Genomic DNA, 26,072 nt, shown 5'->3' on the forward strand with positions numbered 1-26,072 from the left:
CTGCTTTCATGATGACGTGAAATCTTTCAAAAATACAGAGATTTCATGAAACAAGTTTGTTGAGAGATAACACTTCACATGATTGGCCTGAAAGCAGTATTTTTGGATCTTGTAGTAGCAGTTTCTCACTGGAGGATCACCGGTGGTGGTATTTGCACCTGCCAGTCAGTATTTACATGACCCCAAACCTTACTAATTTAGGCTCTAGTGCAAAGCCATTTCTGCACTGGCTCTGCTGTTTGGAGTTCTGGAAGCTCTTCAGCAGGACAGGCTTGGACTGCCACCAGCTGGACGTGTTCCATCTTCTGATACTCTGATTGCAGCTGGGGGAGGCCTGAATTCAGCTGCTGCAAGACATTACTTGTTTATGTAATGCACACTTTTAGAGATGTGTAGGGTAAAAACAAACACTGCTGACAGTGTACACAATAACGAGTCCCCCGTGTTTTTATTTTTCGTTTATTTTCCTTGAAAAAATTAATAACAGAGACAGTTGAGTGGAACAAGCTAGAACAACGATGATGACAACATCAAAAAAGCAGGTTTAAATTAAAATTTAGATATCTTCACATGTCAATAGGAAGCACTGACTGTGGTAACATACCTTGAAAGTTTTCCCTGGATTTTGAAACACCAACAAACTTCTGTCAGTTTCTTGCATTCTATGCAACAGGAGAATCTGGACACTGTGGGCATGGAGACTTGGGAGACAAAAACAAATTGCTTGTTTGGGGAAGGGGGGGTCATCTGTTTTGTTCTTTTGCTGGGTTAAGTCTGCAATGCTAAAACCGGACTTCCTTAAAATTGCTAGCCCAATTTTCAAGAAGGAAACTTCTATACCCCGGGCACCATTTGAACTTTCAAATACTTACACTTTGCATATCAGTGTACATGATTTTTAAAACGTCCAAAATGCTGTCATTATTTCCCCTGCAGTTGCTTAAAGGCGTGGAATTAACCGTGTCAGCCTGAGTCAATTTTAATTCAACCTTCAAGCTGCTAGTACTAACTGTACTAGTATTGGCCTGGCCTGCCATGTGGGCCATAGCTCCTGCTAGCCCACTGAGGACTCCTGGCCAGGAAGCCAGGTAGCTAGTGACCTTCTTCCTAGGGTGGCTGCTTGGGCAGCAAACACCCAGGCACCTCATGCCTCCTTGTGTGGCATGCAGAGCCGTGCTGTGGCCAGGAGCGAGGCAGTATAGACAGGAATGACCTGGTGAGTACCAAGTTGTCATCACTCAGCTCTCAGGTTAGGGACAAAAGTCCCATAGTTTTGCCTGTGTGGCTGCCAAGCTCACAGCTCTCACTACGCAGCCACGTTTCAATGCAAGAGATCAATAGAAAACCCAAGCTGCATGTCTTCAGCCAACACAACACACCAAGCTTGTTAAAAGCACTGAAAACCGAGCCTAAGTGTTGAGATGCAGACGGCAGACAGCTGCTGTAGTTCCTGTTGATGGTGCTAACCCTCCAACCACACAGCAGTCTTCAACACCTCACTGAAATGTTCCTGAGCTCCAGCTAACTACACAGCTAAGTATCACCTAGTGCACTATGAGTCTTCCCTTCCAGCAAAGCTTGAAGACATATGTTGCATGTGATAGTGAATTTAGGGGGTAAAAAGACTTTTGTGTGTGATTACAGAGGTGTAGCCACTTTGAAGAGTCAGACTGGGGGCCCTAAATCTGAAAGGCAGCAGACTTACCAGTTCACTATAAAATTCACTGATAGATTTAGCACAGTTCTGAGTTTAATTTTTAAATCAAAATCCGGAAGTCTACAAAGGCCCTAAATTTGCATTACTAAAATCAAGATTCTTATTTTTCCAATCTTTATTTTGTAAGAGGAAAAATAAGAGTTATTTCCACATCTTGGTGAATGTAACCAGAGTATTTTGACTTGATCTTTGACAAATTATGGTTTTGAGATAAATTCTGGATATCCACTTTAAGTGTTAATGTTTAAGGTTAATGAAAATTGAACCTTTCAAAGACCTTTCACTTATCTAGCACCTATGGTCATGATCTAATGTTCACAGTAATTATTATAAGACTCTTATAATTTATATACATATTTATCAATAGTGATGGGCACTAGAAAAATTTTGAGTAGTCAGAAATAAAAAGGCATACACAGACACTTAAAAAGCATTTAGTTACATTAATAGTTTATGAGATACTTTTTCTGTGGTCTACTGCAGTTGACCATTTTAGTGTGGAAATATTCAATATATATTCACAGATAACTTTCTGTTGTTTCATATTAAGAAATATGAAAATGCTATCAAGCTTTTTAATAAGCTTTTTATTTTCCAGTCAGTACAGAGCATTCTTGCAATCAAAGGTTAATCTCATGCTCCCTTTTTGGCTTCTCTTCAACAATAATAGATTCATTTTCTGGCTCTGACAGGAGGGAGTTGATTTGCTGGCTGGCTGTTGTGTAAGCATCAACTATACTGGAACTATATATACTTGGAGCAAGAAACAGGAAGAAACTAGTTGGTGAAACACGATCATAGGCTGGCAGGAAAACAGTGACTATTTGTCACTCCTTCCAAAGAGGAGGAAAACGGTGGCAAATACTCAGTACCATCAAGAATCCAACAGAAAGCTCAAATCTCCTTTTCTCCATGCCAGGATACTCAGAATTTTACTTCAATGTGGACCATGGCTACTTGGAGGGTCTGGTCCGAGGGTTCAAAGCTGGGATCTTGACAAGTGCAGACTATGTCAATTTAGGCACAGTGCGAGACACTAGAAGGTAGTCTGGCTGGATTATTTTATTTAGGAAGAAATACTGTTGCTTGGACCTTTGAAGAATGGAAGGTAAAGACTGAAGTATTGACAGCCTTATCTTAAAAGCCAGACATACCCTGATTTCCTTTAAGAACTGTTCTCATATTTAAGCTAATGAATTTCCATTGAAATTACCCTAGGATTGTACAGACTGTGATTTGCAAAGTGGTCCAGATGATGGGGTTTTCTAGTTTAGTGATAAATCTTGGAATCTCATTCACAGACGTCCTATGGTCATTGGTAATCTCACATATATTAACCATTGTACAGGACTACAAGGAGTATGGAAGTTTTGTAACATTTCAGCTGACAAAATAGTTTGCAAAAATCTTATTAAAAGCTTACCATTCAGCACTGAATTTCTCTATAAAAGATATAGGATATAATTTCAGTACTTTATTACTTCATGAGTTCTAGGGCAGTCAAGGACATTTTGCTTACCACGAAGAGAAAACTAGATGTCACAAAGGTAGAAAACTAAAATATTCTCAAGCTTAAAAAAAAAAAAAAGTTTTTTTTTTTTTTTTTCAAGGTGACTTTGCCACAGTAATAAAAGGAACGCATAGTAGTTTCCAAAGCAGCTTTCCATGGCCAAGACTGGTCACAGCCTGATGAAGACAGACTTGTACAAAAAATCATATGACATACCTTTGGACACTTGGCAAGACAAAAAGGCAACAGAAAAATTCACCTTTCTAAAGGAACATAAAGTTCTTTCCTTGACCCCAAATAAAAGCTGATTGTATACCGAAATCTCATCTATAATGTGGAGTATATTAGATTAATTTGAAAAAGGAACAACAAGAATTAATAAGCTCATTCTGTTTTCAGCTGCTTGTCTATGCAGTGATAGAGTTGAGGAAATGAGAAGTGAAGAACGGGATGACTCCCACATGCATCAGAGTCTTGAGGCTGTCTAAACTGTTACAGTATAAGCCTGGGAAGGTTGCACACCATTAATCTTGCAGATTAAAAGAGCTGCATTTAAATAGGTAGATGTAGGTATTTAGCTGTCAGCTGGAAAAAAATCCTCTCATAGTTAAAGAGATTTTTCAGTACAGTCAATGGGATCTAGAAACTGTTGAACTGACCGAAGTGCATGTGCCTACTCCAGTTGATAAGCTGGAGAGCTGCATCAGCTCTTCATTTCATACAGTGGCAGTATGGACACACAGAACACATGTAAACACTTACTTACACTACTTTGAGAACTGAAATATATTCTTTATGTCAGCTGGACAAAACCAGCAGTGTATGATCTATGAAAATTAAGGACTCTACAGATATTGCATTTAACTGCTTAAATTGAACGGTCCTGCTCCATGAGTTTACACATGGTTTAGGAAAAGCTAATACAGCTTCAGACATCTATAAAGGACAGGAAAGACAGAATGATGGAATCATTAAACCTTGTTCTTACTCCATTTTCTCTGCAGAGGAACTCAGGAGATGAATGTCACCAAAGGCTCCATGAAGAAAAATAAATAAAAATCTGGCTATTTCTGAATAAGATAAAAATAGACATTTTTTAAAATATTTAAAATAGACATTTTTTTAAAAATAGACATATTTAAAAACATACAAGGAAAAAATATTTTCCTCACCCTTTCCAAAAGAGTTCTTGCTCCTGTTCAAAAGACACAAGAATGGTTAAAAATTATTTAAATTTTTAGTGATTTTACAAGAAAGATATTTACAACCAGGGAGTAGTTTTTAAATATTACTGAGGTATCTGAACCTTTATTAAGAGTGTGCCCTGTTCCTTATGGGAAGATCACAACAGAGAGGTGACATCATTTCTTAAGACTTACAGTAGAAAGAACAGCAACTTTTTTCCTTTTGAACCTTCTTCTTTCTAATGTTCATTCAATTTTAGAATGTAAATGCATTTCAGCTACAGCAAGAACAGCCTTCATCAAGCTGCCTACAAGAATATCTTTAGTACCCTCTATCACTTCCTTTTTTTTTTTTTTTTCCTAATCAGCTTCAGAACATCACTATCTCCACTGTAGCATTTTTCTACTTGTAGAAAAAGATTTTTATTTTTTATCAGGTTGCCGTCAGTTATCTACCAAGCATACTATTTAAAATGAAAATAAGAGAAATATTGGATTTGTAAATGGGGTTAATTATACAAACCTCTCCACACATAAATGATGCTCTAGTACTGAAGCTGAATCACAAGTGTACAGTACACCAAAAGCAGACCATTAACCTTACAGAAAATGGAGCTGGATCCAGCATATGCACTTGTGCTGTAGTACTACCTTGCTTGTCCTATAATGCCTTCAATTCATGTATTCACATTCAAAGGTAATAAATTTACACCACTGTGCATTCTGTGGCATTGTACCAGACCACAAAAAGTGGCGTAAGTTAAAAATATTATAAATATGCTAAAACCAACAAGCAGAAACAAAATCAAAACCACCCCAAGTAACCCATAAATAGAATCAAAAAGATCTTTTAATTTCAAAGTGGTTCTGATATCTCTGGAGGAGAAACCATAGTGCCAACACAGAAGAACCACAAGCAAAAAACATGGTTTAGAGCTTTACATCTGCTTGGCAATAACAGGGTACATAGAAAAGTGAAAGGGAAAGTTAAAAAGGAGGTTGCTAAGTGGCTTAAGTTAGCATTACGTCCTCTCAATTCAGGGCCACACAGAGAGGAGAAGTGCCCTTCAGCTGAATTTAGACATCCTTTTGGCTTGTATGAATTATTATCATTTTCATGGAGCTACCTTGTGGTCTGCAAGACTGGCTGGAACCTCTGCAACACAGCATGCTACCAGTCTGGCCCTACAGCTTCATCTGTCTTGGGGGAATGGGATCCCCAGAGCAACACTGCTGGCACTGAGGCAGAATATGTGAGGTTTTACATTCAGTGCTTTGTTCTTTCCTTGATTCCTTGTGTGATGGAAAGAGTGCTGCTCTCTAGAAGGGAGGCTAGGTCACAGAAGGATAAGCAGTCCAGCTCTGCTCCCACCAATGAAATAAATTCACAACTTGCCAATGCTGGAACACCAGCATGCAGCAGCTGAAATAACTAAATGAAAAGTGATGGTAGCTGGCTATTAAAGTGAGGAGTCAGACAAGACTCTGTGTGCTTGATGCTTAGAGACCAGACTAATGCTTGGTTCAACTTCTTCCAGTACTCTTTCTTTGTGTTTTAACCACACTCATCTTAAACTAGCCTCTCTCTGCCATGGTGTGAACTCTGATTCTGATTTATGATCCTGATTTATATTATTGGAGCTTGTTGATTATTATTTTCTCAATTGTTCTGGCCAAGGCTATGGCGTAAGGTTGACTACTGTTTTTTACATACAGTATGCATGCTGGAATTTATTAAATTGGGTAGAGAAATATTTCTCTAAAATAGGCCATGGAAGTGACAGGGTCATTCATCCAATATTCCTGGCCATAGTATTTCCTCCATAATTTTGAGAGCCAGGTAGGACTATATCATGTGTTATGGCTAATATTTTTTTATACCTTGCGATTTGGTGGAGATTCTGAAACCACTCAGACAATAAGAGAACCAAGGCAGACAATCACAGTCTTGTCAGAGACACACTACACACAGTAGGTTGGTTTTGGTTTCTGTTCATCACATTATACTAAACATATTTCAGAATGGTCAATACTTGGGGTTGATATTTGGGTTTTGCAGTCTGCTTTAGGTACTAAGCTCCTGGAAACCAGTGTCCAGAATGCATTTACAGAGTGTGACTCAAGGTAGGTATCTGGTTCATTTGGAAAGGATTTGAGGAAAGCTAGATTTTGGCTCTCTGCATGTAATGAGGTAGTGTATTGTAATCGCACCGTACACCAAGTATTTTTACCTTCTTTGCAGTAAAGAGAAAGTAAAAATTATCAGTTTGCAGAGGAAATGTAGCTCTTATATGAAAATATTATTGCATTGTTTTTTGTTTTGTTTTGTTTTTAAGTTGGTCTTAAATATTTAGATAAATTTCTAGTCATAAATCTGCATTTTTGTTTCTCTCCTTCACCTTTCTTATCTTTCTCTTAAATAAAGTAATTTTCCTTTTTTCATATTTGGATTCTTTTTCTTCTTCCTGGATAGAAACCTGTACTGAAACTATGACTATTTCCTGGTATATGGCTCTGATGATTGAAAAAACAACTCCCCAGTGCTCTCTTTCATTAAAAGTTCAGTGATGACCTATATTATTTTAAGAATCAATTAGTTTAAACTGACAGCATGACTTCAATCTCATGCAGGAAAATCTAGAGAAATGCTACCAGTTCTAGAGTGCTAGCTGAGCAACACTGTCCTATCCAAAACAGTGCATTGATGCAGTCACTGGAATGAGCTGTAGTGCCAGCAAAACACATAAAAAACTCTAAGGGTTATCTATCTTGTAGTGTTAGTGCTAGACTTAGGAGTCAGAATTGCAATGCACTAGTTCTTTTGCATTAAGTCTCAGTGTAGGCATACTAAGAAAATATGCATGCAGGGAGTTAGGAAAGAGCAGCTACTCTACTGATAAATGCACACCTTGCTAATGCATATTAAATTCTCTTGTAGACACACCCTTAATTCAGTCGGTGGGAGTGTTGCTATTCATTTCCCTAAATATCATTTCACTTTTTATATGGAAATCTAATAATTATAAATGCTAAAGCCTTATAACATTATCTCAATCTATAATTTATGGTACTTTTAATAAATCATTTGAACATAATTACACAATATAGCAGGGCCTTTTCTAAAAGGAAGTGTTAAACTGCTTTGAACACTAAGAACTGGTTCACATCTTTACTTATGCTTCATGGTAGAAAATAGCTAGCAGAGGAAACTTATCAAATTAATTCTTTGATATTATAAAAGATTCTTTCAACTTTGCTGTCTAAAACCCATTTTCTCCAGTTACCATGGTGGGAGCCCTGGCAGAATGTCACGATAACCCAAGTTTCTGGAACAGCTTCTTAGGATCTGTTAATAGCAGCCATAAATCAGGCAAAGCCAAAACAGAAATGCTAAGGGAGGGTAACTGTGCCCTTTCAAGCACTCTCCTGCAGACCTCATTTGGAGACCAGAGTCTGAGCCAGGCAAGATGTGTTCTCTCATTTTCTTCAGGCAGCTTGATTACATGAGATTATAGTCTTACATGAGATTTAAACGTTTCACATGAAAATTGAAGATCTTAACAAAGTTACAGGATGATTCTTTTTGATACATAACAGTCCACCCTATCACAGGAGACAAAACTGACACATTATAATGATTCAATACTGGTGCCCTGAATAAATCTGTGAAATCAAAACATTGAACTGGGAAGGGGTGAGGGACAGCAGTAATTAACACTGAGCTTGTTGTGACTGTAAATTAAATTTACGAGTAAAACTTATGGCAAAGGTGTAAACTACTTGTGGTTTCTTGTAGCAATGAGTCTTACTTGGAGAAGGCAGTATAAATTTGCAGTAATTATGCATTTACTCTGTATCATCTGTGGTAAAATCTTATGTATGATCAGACCCTTCATATGAAAATATAACATTACAAAGGAACATTTTAAATATTGTTTGATTTAATTTGTAGACAATATAATGGCAGTTTATTTTCATGATCTTCCTTGAATCTAATTTCAGATCTAAAGTTACATCTACAGACTACAGACTATGGCAACTTTTTGGCTAATGAACCTGGCCCTCTCACTATTTCCACCATTGATGATAAACTGAAAACAAAGCTACTCACAGAATTTCATTACTTTAGAAACCATGCTTTTGAACCACTTGCAACTTTTCTGAATTTTATCACGTAAGTACTGTTACCACATTGCTTAAATTATAGACTCAAAGCAAAACCACAGCTTCAGGTTAAAACAATGTAAATACATTAGTGGAATTTACATTAAATTTCAAAAATAGTGAAATTACTTTGATACTGCAATATTTACATACCTTATTTTCTAATATCTATTCTGAAAGTATTTGTTGTCTTTGCAACTACTTTTTTAAAGAACACAAGAAAAGCAGATTTTTACTGCGTACAGGGCCTAGAGTGGTGGTGGAGATTGAGAAAAAACTATTATTTTCAAATGTCATTTAAGTCAGAGGACTTGCAAAAATAAGTTTGTGGGGGTGACTCATGAAAGATGAACAATTTCATGATATCCAGTGATTTAATTCCTAGGCATATGGCAAATTCTAGATTTTGTTTAAAGACTACACATCATATACCCACCATACTTTTTATACCATTTGAACATTAAAACCAGAACAACTTTATGTTGTATGTAGCAAGATACTTAGATCTAAGTGGCTTTGTTTAAAAGCACAAGTGCTGTTTGATGTCAGATGAAGAGAAAGTTCTGATCTCTATGCAGTTATAAACAGACAAAACTTGTAAATAAATGACTTAACGTTAAGGAAAGAATGGGGTTCTGCTTTATAACAGTATAACAACATGGATTAGTGAAATGTCACTAGAATATTTTACTTAACTGTTTACTCCCCTTGGTCTTATCTTTTTAATGTATTCTGATAAGATCACAAGACTGTTCGTCTTACTTTCAAGGAATATTTTTATCATAACAGTAAAATAAAGTATCGTTATTCTTATTTTTTTGTTCAAGTGTGACTAATCAGTTTTAGGTTGTTATATCAACAGGATCTTAGAGACTGCCCTGGGACAGACAGCTACAACCTATTGGTATACAATGTTTAGGTTTTGCTTCAGAGAAATGAAAGTGAAAATATGAAAATTACGGCAGCTCTTTTCTTATACTGATTGACATGCATATGTACATGTGTGCATACACTCTGTATGCTGGTTTTGTGATAAATGAGACATTAGTTTAAGATATTTAACAAAACCATTGCATCATTGAACTATGTATCACCAGATCCTTGAGCTCTGTCACAAATTTTGTGTGAGATCATAGTAATCTCTGTATTTGCTAGCTGTGTTTTGAACCTACAGCACAAGCTGAAGACTGGCATCCTTGTTATAAGCATCCCAAGGGAATAGCTTTCACATTTCCATTTCTGAGTCACTGATGAAACTCTTACCAGTCTCCAACAGCAAAACTAGTAAGAAGCTCATAGAAAACTTCTACTGAAAACTTTTAGCAATAAATAAGAAATCTGTGAGACTCTGTTCATAGTTTTCTCCTGAGAGGATGTTTAAAGCTGAGTGAGAAGAAAGCCTAAGACTGGTCCATCTGCATGAACTCTGCAGTTTTAGTGCAAAATCCCAAACTATAGAAGCTGTTAGCTCAGGTGATTTACTTTTCAATACCATGCATTGTCACTTATATCAAACCCACATTTCACAGCTGCTATGCTTATTATACTCATGTTTCAGTTTCCCCTTCTTTAAAAATGTCTCTTTTGCAAACCAGTCATCATGTGGTTTAAAACAAAAACTGTGTTGCCTACTTGCAATTTTAAAACTTCTGTTTTTTTTTGATAAATGAGACATTGATAAAGAGTGAATATAAATACCTGCAAATACCGTGGTCATTTCTGACTTTAGTGCTTTTACTAATTTTCAAAAATCTTGCTTTTGTACTTTTTCAAACCAAAATTCATCATAAAGCTAATGTTCATTTATTTTACTTTTTATTTCAAATACAGATACAGCTACATGATTGACAACGTAATTCTTTTAATAACTGGCACATTACATCAGCGACCCATAGCTGAACTGGTACCCAAGTGCCATCCACTGGGGAGTTTTGAGCAAATGGAAGCAGTCAGCATTGCCTCAAACCCCACAGAGCTCTTCAATGCAATTTTGGTTGACACACCATTAGGTAGGAATACCAAATTACTTCTTATTTGCTTCTTGAAACTACTAATTTTGTATACTTGAGAACATCTGAGATCGAGTAGCATGTTTTCCACTGGATGTGCTGTGCTTTGGTAACAAAAAATGTTTAAATAATTGGCTGATGAAACTGGAACAAGCACTTCTGAAGTGGTGCTCAGGACTTTTTCTGGTAACATTTATTAACAGTTTCTGTATCAGCCTTGATAGCAGAGGCAAAGAAAACATGCTACTCAAGAAGAGTAATGGATATCTTTTATACCCAAAGTAGCCATTGATTTAGAGCATCTACATTTTTATTTCAACACCTGCATCTATAATTAAAAAATGTAAGATAAAATCTTGCCTATCCCCCACTAAGGATCAAGAAACAGACAGTTACTAATAAATATTAGATGTTGTGGTGTAACCTAGAATCTCTCTCCTGAGGATTTGGACATTATTCAAGCACACAGACAATCCCATCCTGAAGGAATAATTCTAAAGGCAAAATAGAGCCAGGGCTGGGAACTTCACATTCTGAAAATTGGATGAAATTCTCCTCAATGTGCTGCAGTAGCCAACGCAAACAAAAACAAACAAAAAAATACCAAGTTGTGGGGCATTGTTGGGAAGGGTACAGAGAATAAGATGTATCTGAATGGATTTGACCATCTACAGAAGCACTGTGTGCCCTCATCTTGAGTACTCTGTGTGTGTTTAGGGTTCTGGCTCAAGAAGGTATGGTGGGTTCATGGGTTGGCCCCAGGCAGAAGCCTGACTCCCACTCAGCTGCTTGCTCTCTCTGCCTCCATTGGGATGGGGGAAAAAATGGACAAAAAAGGAACTTGTGGGCTGAAATAGAGACAGAGATCCCTTACCAATTGGTGTTGCAGACAAAACAGACTAAACTTGTTGAAAATTAATCTATTGCCAATTATACATATAACATATAATAACGTATATAATGTATTATATATATGTACATTAATACATATATACATATATATATTACTGAGCATTATCAATTATTATTATTATCAAATGTTGTTATTATCAGTTATTATTATGCTTAATACTGAGCATTATCAGATTTTTAAGAAGATGACAGAAATTCATGGACAATCAGATACTCAAGGAAACTGTCAGGGCTATGCCCCCTACTGTCTTTCATCCCCCAGCTGGATGCTGGGAGAGTACAAGGGAGAAGACCCCAAAACTTTTGCCAGTTATTAATATAGTATTTTTAAGTGGCCCAGACACATAAATGAACTTCATCCCCTGACTACCTGTTCAAAAGCTCGCTCTTTAGCCAGTTCTTCAGAGGACCCGGAAGCACAGATGGTCAAGGTCAAAGCATGTGTCCGTTTCTAGTTGCATCCTCCTTTCTCCCACTGACAAACATATCCAAAGAGGAAGAGGTAAACTAGGAAAGAGGATTCTCCTTAACAACAGAAGAATACCTGTGTGATTTAGGACAAAAATTATCTTTCATGTTCCTCACTGGGAAATCTCCCTAATGACCAAACCATCTACTTCAGAGAAGATTAGGGCTTTCATTAACATTTTCCATTTGATGGTCTTTGGAGATGTGGACTCTGACTGCTGCACTGATTGATTCTCTTCACAACAGATTCTTATTAAAAAGGAGGGAGTACAAGGATAAGCAGAAAATCAAGAGGATTTCTCTTCTTCTCTGTGTATCACTCTATCTCATACAACAGAAATATCAGATCCTTGCTCATGCACTGGTGAATGGCAATAGACAAGAGATGCATATTACCAGCATGTACATTCATATTGCAATATAATAAATTCTACTTTCAGCTGCTTTCTTTCAAGACTGCTTGTCTGAAAATGACCTGGATGAAATGAACATTGAAATAATGCGCAACAAACTGTACAAGGCAAGTTCTTGCAACATAACAATAATACTTGGGGTTTTAAAAGCATTTTAGAAAAGGAGGTCAGTATCATTAACCCTGTTTTATGGATGGGGAAACAGAAGCATGGTGAGATGAAGCAAGCTGTCTAAGGTCACCTGGATGATGACAAGTCCAGGAATCAAATCCAGCTCCTCTGATTTCTACTCCAGTGTTTGAAGAGATTTCAAATTTTAGGTCTGCATCCAAAATCTAATTTAATATCTCATTAATGAAAAAGCTTTAGATGTCAGGCTAATATCCAGATCCATTTGTTTGTGAATAAATCTTTGTCTACCAAGTGCCACAGAACTGTTACTCCTAAATAATCCTAGGCTTTTGGCTAACATTTATTTTTATTCATAAAAGGTAAATGTGATTTGAAAAAGGTCTAATTGCTTTGAGTCTAGATGGCATTTTTTAATTAATGTTTTTGCTTAATTTTCATTCTTTTTAAATTATATTTAGCATTGCTACAACACACTACCATAAGGATATGCATCTAACATGTGCCTTGTGTTTTCAAGTTACTTTACAAATATTAGCACACAGATCAATACTTTTATGGTGGTGTCTTTAAAGGCTGTACATATTTCATCCCGTTAATGGTTTCTCCCATCACATTCTCTTCAGATTTTTTGTTGTCTTTCACAGTGGATGCCCCAGACTGCAGGAAGTATTCTTAAAGTGATCTGATTGCGTTAAGGGGAAAGAAAAAAAATCTTCTGTTTGTCTTAGAAATGATATTTTTAAATTCCCAATACGATATTTAATTCTTAAATACTCTGCTAATTCCTATTATTCTTAACAATATCAGTTACTAATAAACTAGACACTTTCTATTGATAACATACAGATTTGATTCTTATTTCCTGTATTTGTATTTTATTACCACAAATTTACACTTATTAAAACTAATATTTATATTTTTTCTTCTCACTCTGCTAAGTGTCAGGGGGATCATTCTGCAAATACTTCTAAATTATTAACATATCCTTTCTCCTCTGCTTCAGCTGTCAATGTGATCAATTATGTTTCAGCTCTATTATCAGAAGTATACAGAACCTGACTAAAACTCCCATGCAGCAAATCCGCCTCGAGACGTCTCTACTTAAAATTCACTTAATTGCATAGCTACTGACAGCTTCCTTCGACAAGATTGTGTGGAGTTGTAGCAAATGCATTCTGATAACATAAATGTTCCTTAAGACAGTATTTTGAGGGAGGGGGAGGCAGAAGGAACAACATTTCTGAGGTATGTAGGGTTCTTCCTGCTCAGGTGTATTGAAATGGGTGCAAAGGAGGGACTCTTCAATAGACCGGAGGGTTCTGCAGACCATTGTTACAGAAGCTTTGTCCACTGTTCTGTCCTAATCCAGGGTTTTGAAGGGTAGAGTAGTAGGGATTAGTTTGTGTATCCTCATAGTGCTGGCCAAACAGCCGTGGCATATACCCAAATCCCCTCCTCCACACTATAAACACAGAGTTGCCCTCAGCCATCTGCTTATTATGCAGTGGAAGCTCAATGGAGCTAAAGAAGTTCATTCTTTAAGAATGCAAAAGAGAGCAAACAAAGCATAATATTTGTTCTGTAACATCTTTAAAAAACATTTAAATATATATTGTAAGAACATGATATTTGCATTTTACTATTCAATCCAGCAAAGTAATTAAGCACATAAATGAATTTAAATTCATAGGTAGAATTATCAAAGTTAATGGAAGTATTTAAAAATTAGATTCATGACTATGTGGTCAACTTCTTAAGTAGCATTTAAAATATTTCTCTTCTTCTTTTTTGTAGTCTTATCTTGAGGCATTCTATAAGTTTTGTGAAAAACAAGGAGGTACTACAGCAGAAATAATGAGACCCATTCTTGAGGTAAGAAAAAATTCACTCATTGTACATGAAAGTACTCCAAAATGCTTTTATAATTAAGTCACTTTGCTTTTCCTGTTTCTTCTCTCTCCATTTGCAGCTATTTGTCAGATATTTGAATAATAACTGTATTGCTGAGAGATACTGAAGTCTTTATTCTAGAATGAGTTTTACCTCCTGAGTTGAGAAACAGCTAGTCCAGGGAGGAGTTAGCCTCAGTTAATATTTTTCTATAACAGAGAGCAGAACAAAAAAAAAGGTTCACTAATCTTACACTGTCGCCCCTTAACATATTTCTGTATTATATAGAGAGAATAAAGAAATAAAAAGGGGGCTCTTACATTTCCTAGACCAAAATTAAATTTGGTATAGCTACATTCTGGCATTACTGTATATGAATGAATCAATATTTTTTAAACTTCATGGCACCATCATGTTTATTTACTCTTCTATTAAAAGAGCCATTCTATTAATGGTTGAAGTTATAGTTGAGTGGCATTCAGAAAAGTCCAACATTTCAGGATTTGTGTCTCAACTCAGAAAAGTTAAGCACTTATTTTTTCCATGGTATACAACATTCCTAAGATCCTACTCACCAAAGAATACCTGCAGAATAGTGAATGATATTTTCATATCTGTTAGTGTAAAAAAGAGGCACACTCATAAAATTGAGTTCTCAGCATTCAGCTTTCAGCTCCTTTTTTTTTTTTTCTTTTTTTTTCTTTTTTTTTTCTGGGTAGGCAAAAACTTGTACTCTGCAAATTGACTGAACAAAATTCACTGAGCTTTTATGACCTCATGCTAAAAGTCTACATTTTGGAGAGAGATAATAACCCTGGGAGCTCATCCCTGAAGGAAGAATGAGCCTAAATTATATCTTATGAAATAACATACTAATAGGAAAATGCAATTTGATGTTTTATTTTACCAGTTCATAATGTTATGGTTACTTTCTAAAGAAAATATCCTTAATCAAGTTGAATTGTCCAGAAAATAAATATTTTGACTATTCCTTTCTGAAAAACAAAAATCAAGAGATTGGTTGGCAGAGGTAAAGACATTTCTCAGTGATTCAGATTTTGCAGAAAGTTCATTTTTAGTTCGACATTCATGCTGAGAGATTACTAACTAACATTGGGTTAAGCATATTGTAAAACTCTGTTTAACTAGTGGTAACAGTTTGGTCCATTATAAGCTCTTCTAAAATCCCTGTCTAATGTCAGTCAGCAAACTTTTCTCTAGATTTTCTTTTCTACTTTAATAATGTGAAGGTAGATTGTTGAGTTTACAAAAAGCCAAAAATTGGTTATTCAAAAGCATATTTTTTTATTTATTCTGCCAAAATGAGTTTTCTATTTTAAAATCCCCAACTCCTTGACCATCATATTGCCAACCTACCACATTAAAAGTACTGGTGATCTCTCTTTGAACAAAAAATGTTGCATATTTAACCCTGAATCCGACAAGAAACTGCACTGCAGCTAGTGCTGGCCTGTTCTCAGGGTGCCTTGCTAATACTCAGGTAGCAGACACAAAGCTTCAGTTTTCCATAGGGAAACCAAAGCAATTAGCAAATGGTCATCCTGTGACTCCACCCTAACCTGCAGCAATGAAGTGGCCCAAGTAATTGAATAACTATCTGCATCCTGACATTACCCTCTACAGAGAATCTTGTGTGCCAATAATTTGATGAGTTGAGAGGTCTGGCTGGATGGGACTGATTCTGCAATTTTTCTCAAGCTGGGAACCACCCCAGGATTAGGCCCCATACCTGGTAGCATTAGTTGCAATTGCCTCTGAGCATGTTTTTCCAACAAAATATTACAAAACTACCAGCTAAATTCTACATGGCTTTAATAGGTTAAAAAAGCAAAGCATTCATCCTTCCAAAACAGTTTCACTAGGGCTGATATGCCTGTTCGTATTAATAAGGCACGTCAAATTTGGCCCTGTTACTCATTAGCTAGAAATCTTTTCAAGCACACTTATTTTCTTCTCATTATTTCTGTATTGTTTATTCATTTTCCTCACTCTGAAGTCGGTGCCAAAGGGCAGCTGGGAACCTGTTACAAAGTGTTCCAGTACATAGGAGTAGGACTTATGTACTTCACTGCTAAATTTGTAGAACAGTGTCGCAATGGCATTTGTCAGTCTTTTTCAACAGAAAAGGGTACCTTTCTGCTCAAAACAGTTCAAAAGTTCGCAGCACAGGAAAAGCTGCAAGCTGCCTAAAATCTGCATATGCTGTATTTTCACTCAGAAGTTTTTAGACACTTCTGAGTGAACACTTCCGTGTTCTTAAAAAATGACGGTAAATAATAATAAAGGGAAGAAAGAAAACCATAGTCAGTTTAGATCTCAGGACAAAAGAACAGATTTAAATCAGATAGAAATGGGTAAGATTATTTTATTTGCCATATTTTTAATTAATGTTGTAAGTATGGCAGGTCAAATTTTGTCTTGTAGAAAAGAACAATGCAAGATCTAGTCATCCGACTGACCTTCAGTCTGCTGCAGGGAAAATGTAGATACTATAGGCTTTTAAACCTGGGATAAGAAATATAGCCTTCGATTCTATGTATTAAAAAATAACTGTTATTTGAAACATTTGAAAACTTTAACTTGGCAGGTAAACAACCTCCTACACAGAATTAAATCATTGTTTTAAATATGTGCGTTCAGAAACTATTTTTTTCCAAATTTTTCATTCAACCTTTACTCTCAGCAGCACTTTGAGGTATCCCAGAACAGTGCTATTGATTCTTGACCCTTTCAATATATTATTATTATTTCTAAGACTATTATTCATAACTTCAAAAGGATGTGTGAGGAGATTTTTTGTCAACAACTTGTCACTGAGTAGGGAATGAGGAAGTAGCAGTGTTTATATTTTCAGTACAAAATTCACAGAATAAAAGCTGTGCTTGCAAAACACTGTTTGACTTTCTAGTTAAAATTTAACTAGTATTTGCAAACTAGAATTTCCAATTTGTAAAATAAGATGTTTCTAATTCACAGTTTCATTTTTTAAGCCTCCATAGTTTAGCTTACTGAAAATGAAACAAAAACAAAACAAACAAATAAACAACTGTTATTTTACTGAGATCTCTAATAATGCCTGTTTATTCCTTATTTTATGCATTAAGTTTGAGGCAGACAGACGTGCTTTTATTATCACCATTAATTCATTTGGCACTGAGCTGAGTAAAGATGACAGAGAGAAGCTATATCCAACCTGTGGAAAACTGTATCCAGAAGGCTTGCACCTGTTGGCCAATGCAGATGACTACGAGCAAGTGAAGTGGTGTTTGCAGATTACTATGCGTATGTAATCTAATTTCTTAAAACAAAAAAAAATGAAAATAAAAATACTTAACATCTCTTGATGTCAACAAAAGTTGTAACAAAAATTCACATAAGTTGAAAGCATTTTTGAAAAGATAGGTATTCATTCAAAGATACAAATACAAAAGATCCCACAGATAAGTATAGTTGAATCAAAGGCCTTTGATATATAGGACATAGAGTAACTTATTATCCTAGTGCAATACGAAGTTCTTCTTAGCAGCAGGATGTTTAAATACCCTAAATCACATCATAATAAACAACAACTGTTCTTAACTGTCATTAACCCTCCCCAAATTGAGGTTCACTTCACAACTGCTGCCCTGATTTTGGCACAAAAACATAAGTCATTTTAAAACAAGAGGATCAAATATTATTGCCACACAGTGACTGAAAACCTGATTCATTGCTAGGGTCTGTAAAAATAAAATGTTGTTCGTAAATTTTTTCTCTAAATCCTGATTGAATCAAAGAAGTAGATGGAGTTATTAATACTGATGCAGCTAGCACTGCTATTAAAGATGAACCATATGGAACATTTGCTCTTGAATTAGCTATGGTACTGTGATTACTATTTAATATTTAACCTACCTCAAATAGGGTACACCAAGACAAAATTATGTCCAGTCTACTGATTATCCATACCTGTTCCTGTGCACAAGCAGAATGGTAGAAGTACGTCAGCCATATCAAATGTGGTACAGATCGAGTATATTCATGTGAAGGTGGGGACCGTTTAGATGATTTGAGAACCATTGTACTAGATCTATATTGCATTGGCTACTTTATATGAAAATCATAACCAACACACAGAGAAGCAAAACACCAGAAAGTAACATATAAGGAAAACAAGTCAAATGGGTCTGTTGCAGAATAGTCCAAGTTACATATCAGACTGATGGATTACAATTAATGCAGATAAAGCAAATCCACTGACTACTGGAATAAAATGATCACCCTTGTGAGGATCAGAGTTCAGGGTTTTGGCTCCATTTACAACTCTGGCTCTGATGGATACTATTTGTACAAGAAGTTCAGTACTCTATAATCCAAAGGAGTGAAAGGTCATGTGTCATTCTGCAGTCAGTCTCTTTAGTGCCTTCAGAAAATTACTTTAAGCTGTAGGAAATATGCAATAAGAAAACCACAAGAACAAACCCTTTTTGTTTTTTTCCTATTTATTTTTGTGACTATATGCTTTCAACTTTTGATTTATAGAAAATTGTAATCTATACATAGGTTCGCACCAGAAAGATTACTAATGTAGATTAATTAATAAGTAAAGTAAGATAGCTGTGATACACAGAATGCAAAGTACCTTACTTCTATTGTGTGGTTGTCTATGCTTTACAGGAATACAAGGCTGTGTTTGAGGGTGTAGGGAGTGACGCTGAGAGAAGACACTGGAAGATGCATTTTTTGAACATGATGTTAAGAGGTTATAACCATAAAATATCAAAATGAAAAGTTACCCCCCTAGAATAACAATTAAAACAATAATGAATACTATCTTTTGTTTCTACTGAGTGGCATCATTCAGGTTGTTGTAGTCAAAAACACAGAATTTCTATGACTGCCAACTTTTCAATGAAATGAAATAGGATTAAGTCTTTTTAAATAAAATAAATTCCCAGGGGCATTTTTTGAAGAATAGCCAGTAGAACTGTCAAACCTGATAGCCTACCTGAACCCCATACCATGTAAATGCTTAGTGAAATTGCCTTTGAATAGTGTACTGAAGAACGTATTGACCGCTGGGCCCTTTACTTTTTACTTGCCTGTACTGCTGGCTTGTAGTCTCTTAAACGAAACAGATAACCAGAGATGACATTTTCAATTATATTTCTACTCAGAAGTTCCCCTAATCAGTCAGGATTGCAAAGTTACATAGAAATTTTCATGATGAAAGCTCCTGGTTAAAAATCCCATTTGTCTTCTTTAATATTTTATCAGAATACTTGTTTAATCTTTTCCACAGGTAAAGCTGAATGTGCTTGCATTCAATACCAGGTTTCATTTTGGAGTATTTTATGCCTAGGTGAAGTTAAAGGAAGCAAGAATGCAGAAATATTGTATGGATTGCTGAATGCATTTCTCAGAGACACAGAACCAAAATTAACAACTACATTCCAATTTTCTAAATCTGAGAATTTATAACCCTACTGTGCCTGAAAAGAAGTATTATTTCATATAAAAGAAGAAAAACATTATTTTAAAAGTTAATGTTTTGAGTTGTATTACTGATTCTCCTTCTATAGAGCAGTGGTGACAAAAAAGTAATATAATTATAGATATATGTATCAGGAAATATTAATGGACTCATTTATAGCTTTTGTGCCCATTTTAATTTAAAAGATCAATAAAAAGTCTCTGTAAAGGCCTTATATTGCAATATTCATTCTCTCTTGTGGAAGTAAGTTTTATACCAAAGATGTTTGTAAATGCTCTTTAATGCTTAACTTTGAATCAACAGGTTTCTGCAAAAACACTACTTCGTACTTACACTTATAGTCTTCCTTCATGGCATACAAGATTCTATGAAGGACTTACAACACAGACACGATAAACTTTAGGGTTACTATGAGATTCCCCTCAAGGAATCTCAAGAGAGAGCTTCCTGAACCCTTCGTAACTGTGAGATGTCTCTGGAGTTAAGTGTAAATAAGTAACTGAGAAGTCATGAACATGTCTTCACTTACTTCTTTATGGTCACTTGAGGTGCACCATAAGTGTCCAGCAGGTGTCTGATCCACTTCACAGCAATTTAATTATCTCCTCCAGGCACACCAAAGATACCATCTTCATGTATGCGCTAGGGAAGATTATGAAACATGAATGAAAATACCAGCCAAGTCTGTATCAGTTTTACATCAGGCACAAACAACACCAGCTCTGAGCTATTTAGGACCTGGCTAAGATCAGTAACTAAAAATAGAGCAGACAGTTGAAGCCAGATTGTAGCAGGACAAGATTAATTCTGCTGAGGAAAAAGAAAGGATTTTGAAAGCCACATCAACATTCTGCCTTCATAATCCATCCAAGAAATTTGCCCTCTTGTATTTTCAAACAGGCTATACCTTGATTTTCTGCATGATTTCTTAGCTTCAGGCTGCACCACAGAAAATCTCACTCTTCAGCTGGGTATGTAATAAAAATATCCATTTCCTGCTGAGTAAACAGAATATAATATATATCACATATATATATGTATCATGTTTAACACCTTAGAATTATGGAAGACATTCATTGCAACTGGTTTTAAAGAACTGAGATATCTCTCTCCTTGTACACATACATGCAGACAATAGATCATACACAAAAACCAGAAAAACTCACCCTTTTTATAGCTAAACACCATAACTTCTTAAACTGTAAATGTAACCAATGGGTTTATATCCAGGACATCCCATACAGATTTAATAAAGAACTTGGAAGATTTTCAATATTTTGCTTTATTATGAATCACTGAGAACTTTAAATATTACTTTAAAAATACTTCATTTAGAAATAATTTAGTAGGCATTTAGGACGATCGACTAAAAAGAAAAAAATGTAAAAGAAAATAAAAAAATCTTATTTCTATATTTAGGCTTCTTTATTTTGTAAACCTAGTAATCCAGAAGCAAAAACAAAACAAAACAAAACAAAACAAAACACCCTGACCTGTAAGATGTCTGCATTGCAACTGCAATTTCATTTTGGAATGTGCATCTGGAATGTGCATTTCTTAATTTGTATTTCCCACGCTAATCTTTGACCAACATTTTCCAGTTCACACCTATATTGCAAACTATACCATAAACTGCAGAAAAGAAAGCAAGAGGGCTGCATTGTCTCAAATTTGTATTTTCCACATAGTTTAGTAATTGCATAAGAAAAAAAAAGTTATGAGCAGAAGAACAAAATCAACTGATCTAGGACACAGAAAATGAATTCTTGCATTTCAGTGCAGTATTTAAGAATACTTTTTCTGTACTGATAGATCAAACCTCCCTACTTGAACAAAACAAATCAGATGGCTTTCTGCCAAGAATTTTCTGAAGTGATTTGAAGGGGAAAGAATCTGCTCCCACCCTAAATCATTCTGTGCCAGGGAAGATATGCAGCTGCTATTGCTACAGTCTGTGGACATTGTTAGCTCAGAAAGAATATGGTAGGAGTTGCAGCTTACACAATTATGTTGTCAGCAGAACTGGTCTTTAAACTATGGAAAAAACAGCATGAGTGTTGATTTTTATTTTTATTTTTATTTTTTAAAACCAACTTTCGTAGATATTTGCTAAGTAAGCACAGGAAGTAACAGGCATCGGTTGTATTCATTTAAGAATAAGCAACAGAGTCGACAGACTAAGAAGGAAATTGTGACTTCAGAGTTACAAGTCCTCAAACACCTAGTTTTTTTCTACAAATAGTATAATTTAAATTACCTCTCTTGTTAACAAATTAGCCTCCATGCTAGTCTATATACATCTATACACAAAGAAAAATATTATAATATGTAATCTCCAACAATATCTATTGGCGGAAGTCCAAATCACAGAATCACTACTACGAGCATCATTAACTTACTAATGATCTGTCACTTTGTGGAACAGGGGAATATTAGACAACGAGGCTACTTTCTTGTTCTTCTTTGCATTTCTCAACAGGAACTTGTGTTCCCACGCTTAAATGACTAAACTTACATGGGCAAGTTTGTTCAGTATGATTATCATAACTATGCCCCTTTGCCTATGTCTTCAAAGTGAGATGAAAGAACAGGACCCAGGCTCGAACTTCTGCTGAGCTCTTGATAGCTGTGAATCTTTCATTCTCTTCATTTGCTGTAGCCCCAGGCTTGAAGTGCTCACAAACAGCCCAGCAGCACTGAACTGTGGATGGACAGGGCTGCAGTGTTTCAAGCACTGCCCACGAACAATCCCTCCTTCCAGCACAAATGATAATTTGTGTCCATGCCAGAACAAGAAGATTGTTCACTTATAGAATGAACGAGAGCAGAATGTGATCTTAAGACTAGATCTGAACCTACAATCAGTTGACGGTCATAGATACTCTCTTATTCTGGTTCTATCAGTTCCAGTATAACTTTAAGGTAAAATTAAAAAGAATCACAGAATCACCGAATCGTCTAGGTTGGAAGAGACCTCCAAGATCACCTAGTCCAACCTCTGACCTAATACTAACAAGTCCTCCACTAAACCATATCACTAAGCTCAACATCTAAACGTCTTTAAAGACCATCCAGGGATGGTGACTCAACCACTTCCCTGGGCAGGCCCATTCCAATGCCTAACAACCCTTTCAGGTAAAGAAGTTCTTCCTAATATCCAACCTAAACCTCCCTGGTGCAACTTTAGCCCATTCCCCCTTGTCCTGGTCACCAGGCACGTGGGAGAATAGACCAACCCCTACTCGCCTACAGCGAGGTAGGGGTTCAATACCATACTTCAATCCAATACTCATTCTCATACTCAATCCAATACCATACTTGGCCTATTCTGAACATTTATGTATATTAAAGCTAATATTGTGCAACTTCATTTTCTTCATACATGACAATATGATGCTTCCTGTTTTTAATAATTATACCTAAGTAACGCAGTATATTTAACTTTTCAACAATTCTAATTAAGATCAAAACAGCAGATCCAAAGTATGTGAATGGAGGGATGGTTAGCCATCATTATATTTGCATCGGAATTATGAAGTTGTTAGCATGAAGATTACTGTAATGGTTTAAACAAGAGATGAGACAAAGTCCCATGATGTGCTGGACAACTGGAGTACTTTACTAAAGAGAGTGGGAAAATGGTGTAATATAAATCACAGAAAAAAAATGGCAATAACATCTATAAAACAGTCAAAATAGTGTATAAGATACAGAAACTGTTCTCAAACACAAAATAAATTATTCAATATACTGGGATATCTCCTGAATGACAAATGAGAAAAACAAGTCATGGAATTCAAGAAATAGAAAGACAAACCTCTCAAAGAACCCACATAAGGATTTCATATTGATGACACACAGTGAGAGAAACATTTGACAATTAGAATGTTTGAAAGATTTTTAATAAAATCCATTAAAGTCAAATAAAGCAAAGTATTTGCATTTTCAGCTACACTGATTTAAATCAGTGTGGAGGAGGGGATTTGGGACAAGTACTGCATTCTTTTCATATTGTTCAGCACAAAAGGCAAATGACAGCACTCAAATAATTAAAGGCCAGATCTAAACTCATCAGAATCGTTTATAACTATAGCAACACTTTAGTGAAGTTTGGCTGAGACCTACATGAGTGTTGTTTACAACCTCTCACTGCAGTAACCAAAAATCCAACCAATCAAAAAAAAAACACAAAACAAACACACACACACAAACAAATAAACAACAACAGCAAACAAACAAACAAACAAACAAAAAAAGCTTGAGTATGGGCAGCCTGGGGACCAACACTGTCTCTTCTCTGGACAAACCAAGAAGCAAAGATGAGGAGGTCAAATAATCTCTGTCCTTGGTAAAGAAATTCTAAAAACTCAAAAGCAGAAATTAATCTTTAAATAAGCTACCCTTCCCCCCCACCCCCCCGAGCAGATTATAAAGGAGTTTTGACAGAAATAGCTAATTAAATATATATATCTTGTAGCAGAAGATAAGATCGAGCCATCATAACTGTTACAAAACTGAAGTGTTTTTATCATCTGCTACACAGAGAGGGAGTACCGACACTGTTACAAATGTGTAGAAATCAATAGAGACAAAATAAAACAGATGAAGTTTATTTATAGCAAATATTATGACTTTTGTAAATGTATGAAAACCACAAATTCCAAATTACTCAGCATGTTATAAAATCATCTTGCTCAAAAAATTAACAAATGATTTAACAAAATATATAAAAGTACAGTAAAAGCTACCGTAGGTCATAGTCCACTAGTCTTACTCACTAGTCCACTTAAGGAAAAACAAACAACAAAAGCATATTCCTTTTGAATTCAGTGAGAGCAGGGTTAGAACCTCTGGGGTTCTGTATTTTCTTATATATATTTTTTTGTATACAACTCGCAGGCCTGTGAGTTGTATACAAAAAAAAAATATATATATATATATACATATATATATATAAGAAAAACCTGAAGCTGTTCTTAGAGCTGCCCAGCATGTTAGACTGCTGTCCAGCAGGCTGCAGCAACCAGGATGCTGAGAAGAACTGTTGTGCTAGGTGGTTAACCAGCGTGGTCACTGTGCCCAGCACAGGTCACAAAGTACTGAGCAGCAGATAACATTTTTCTTAGAAACCTTACGTGTATTAGTGTTGATGGCCAGTAATATCTATTTATTTAAGCACATTTCTCTAGCACTCCGGGTGGCAGGAGGCAACAACATAGAAGTTCTGCTGACATTGTTATCACTAACTCCCCTCTCTGGTCTTCATGATCTATCATTAGAGCACTTCTGAGGTTCAGAGGTTTGAATGTCTGACTAATTAAACAAATCTATTCAATTTAGTATATCGGGAGCCAACCACATGAACCCTCCTCATTTTGATCAATACAAGCGTGTGGAAAACAAACAGTGAAAGCCACTGCTAGTAAAGTATGCTAGTAAATGTGGCTGTATAGAATCACGTCATCACTTACATATCAAGGCTCTATTTCTATCATTATAATGCATTTAAATGTGTGAGCTTTAACTTTTTTCTTAAAAGAGATGTAACAGTTTACAGCCTCCACCATGAAACAGTGGCTATCAGTCTATAAGTAATCCTATCAGCGCAGCTTTTTGCTCCCATGGTTTTTAGATCAGTCCTTGCTATTGAATCACAAGTAAGTAGCAGTTTCTAGTTTATCTCTCAGGACCTTATCCTTATCAAAGCTTAAGTCAAGTTTTGTATTTAAACAAACTCTTGCCAAAAAGTGTTAACTCATTGATCAAAATGCCTGCCTTTCCAGTCAGACCTACTCATTCTAACCACATGTGCATTAAATGTTATTTTATCTAAGCGTCTCTCAGCAAATCAAATATTTCATTGCAAAAGTCTTCAAGAGGTGTCGGCCAGACCTTGAACAAACATTCCGTCTAGCTGTCCAGTCTTGTCCTTGATGTGGAATCTTCAGGTTCCTTGGAACTAACTCTGAAGACAAAAAGTTAAGTCACTGAAACAGATTACAACTACTCACTCAAGAACTCAAGAGTACTGTGAACTCTGCAACCTGAAACTGGATTTGAGACCTAGCAGGATAATAAACAGGAAATGAAGAAACTAGAAAGTTCTTTCCTGTGAGCATTATGAATAGGAATCAAACCCAAAGCCAACTGCAGGTGGGAAGAGTGGTTTACTAATGGCA

General features: G+C 35.9%; 1 protein-coding gene and 1 long non-coding RNA gene across 2 annotated transcripts; one reads left to right on the plus strand and one right to left on the minus strand.

Annotated features, from left to right (window-relative positions):
* Positions 1-2,488: 2,488 nt before the first annotated feature.
* Positions 2,489-20,496, plus strand: ATP6V0D2 (ATPase H+ transporting V0 subunit d2). The gene is given in 9 exon segments (XM_040546252.1): positions 2,489-2,737; positions 2,739-2,760; positions 8,414-8,585; positions 10,406-10,584; positions 12,405-12,484; positions 14,304-14,381; positions 17,525-17,702; positions 19,077-19,153; positions 19,702-20,496. Coding segments are annotated over 8 exon segments (837 nt in total). The 5' UTR covers positions 2,489-2,629; the 3' UTR covers positions 19,097-19,153; positions 19,702-20,496.
* Positions 17,614-20,538, minus strand: LOC121064573. Its single transcript, XR_005816555.1, has 3 exons — positions 20,423-20,538; positions 18,315-18,374; positions 17,614-17,718 (listed from the first exon to the last, which is right to left on the minus strand). It is a non-coding gene; the product is annotated as an uncharacterized LOC121064573 (long non-coding RNA).
* Between the last annotated feature and the right edge of the window lie 5,534 nt (positions 20,539-26,072).

Source organism: Cygnus olor, chromosome 2 (genome assembly GCF_009769625.2).
Source record: "Cygnus olor isolate bCygOlo1 chromosome 2, bCygOlo1.pri.v2, whole genome shotgun sequence".
Taxonomy (NCBI): Eukaryota; Metazoa; Chordata; class Aves; order Anseriformes; family Anatidae; genus Cygnus; species Cygnus olor.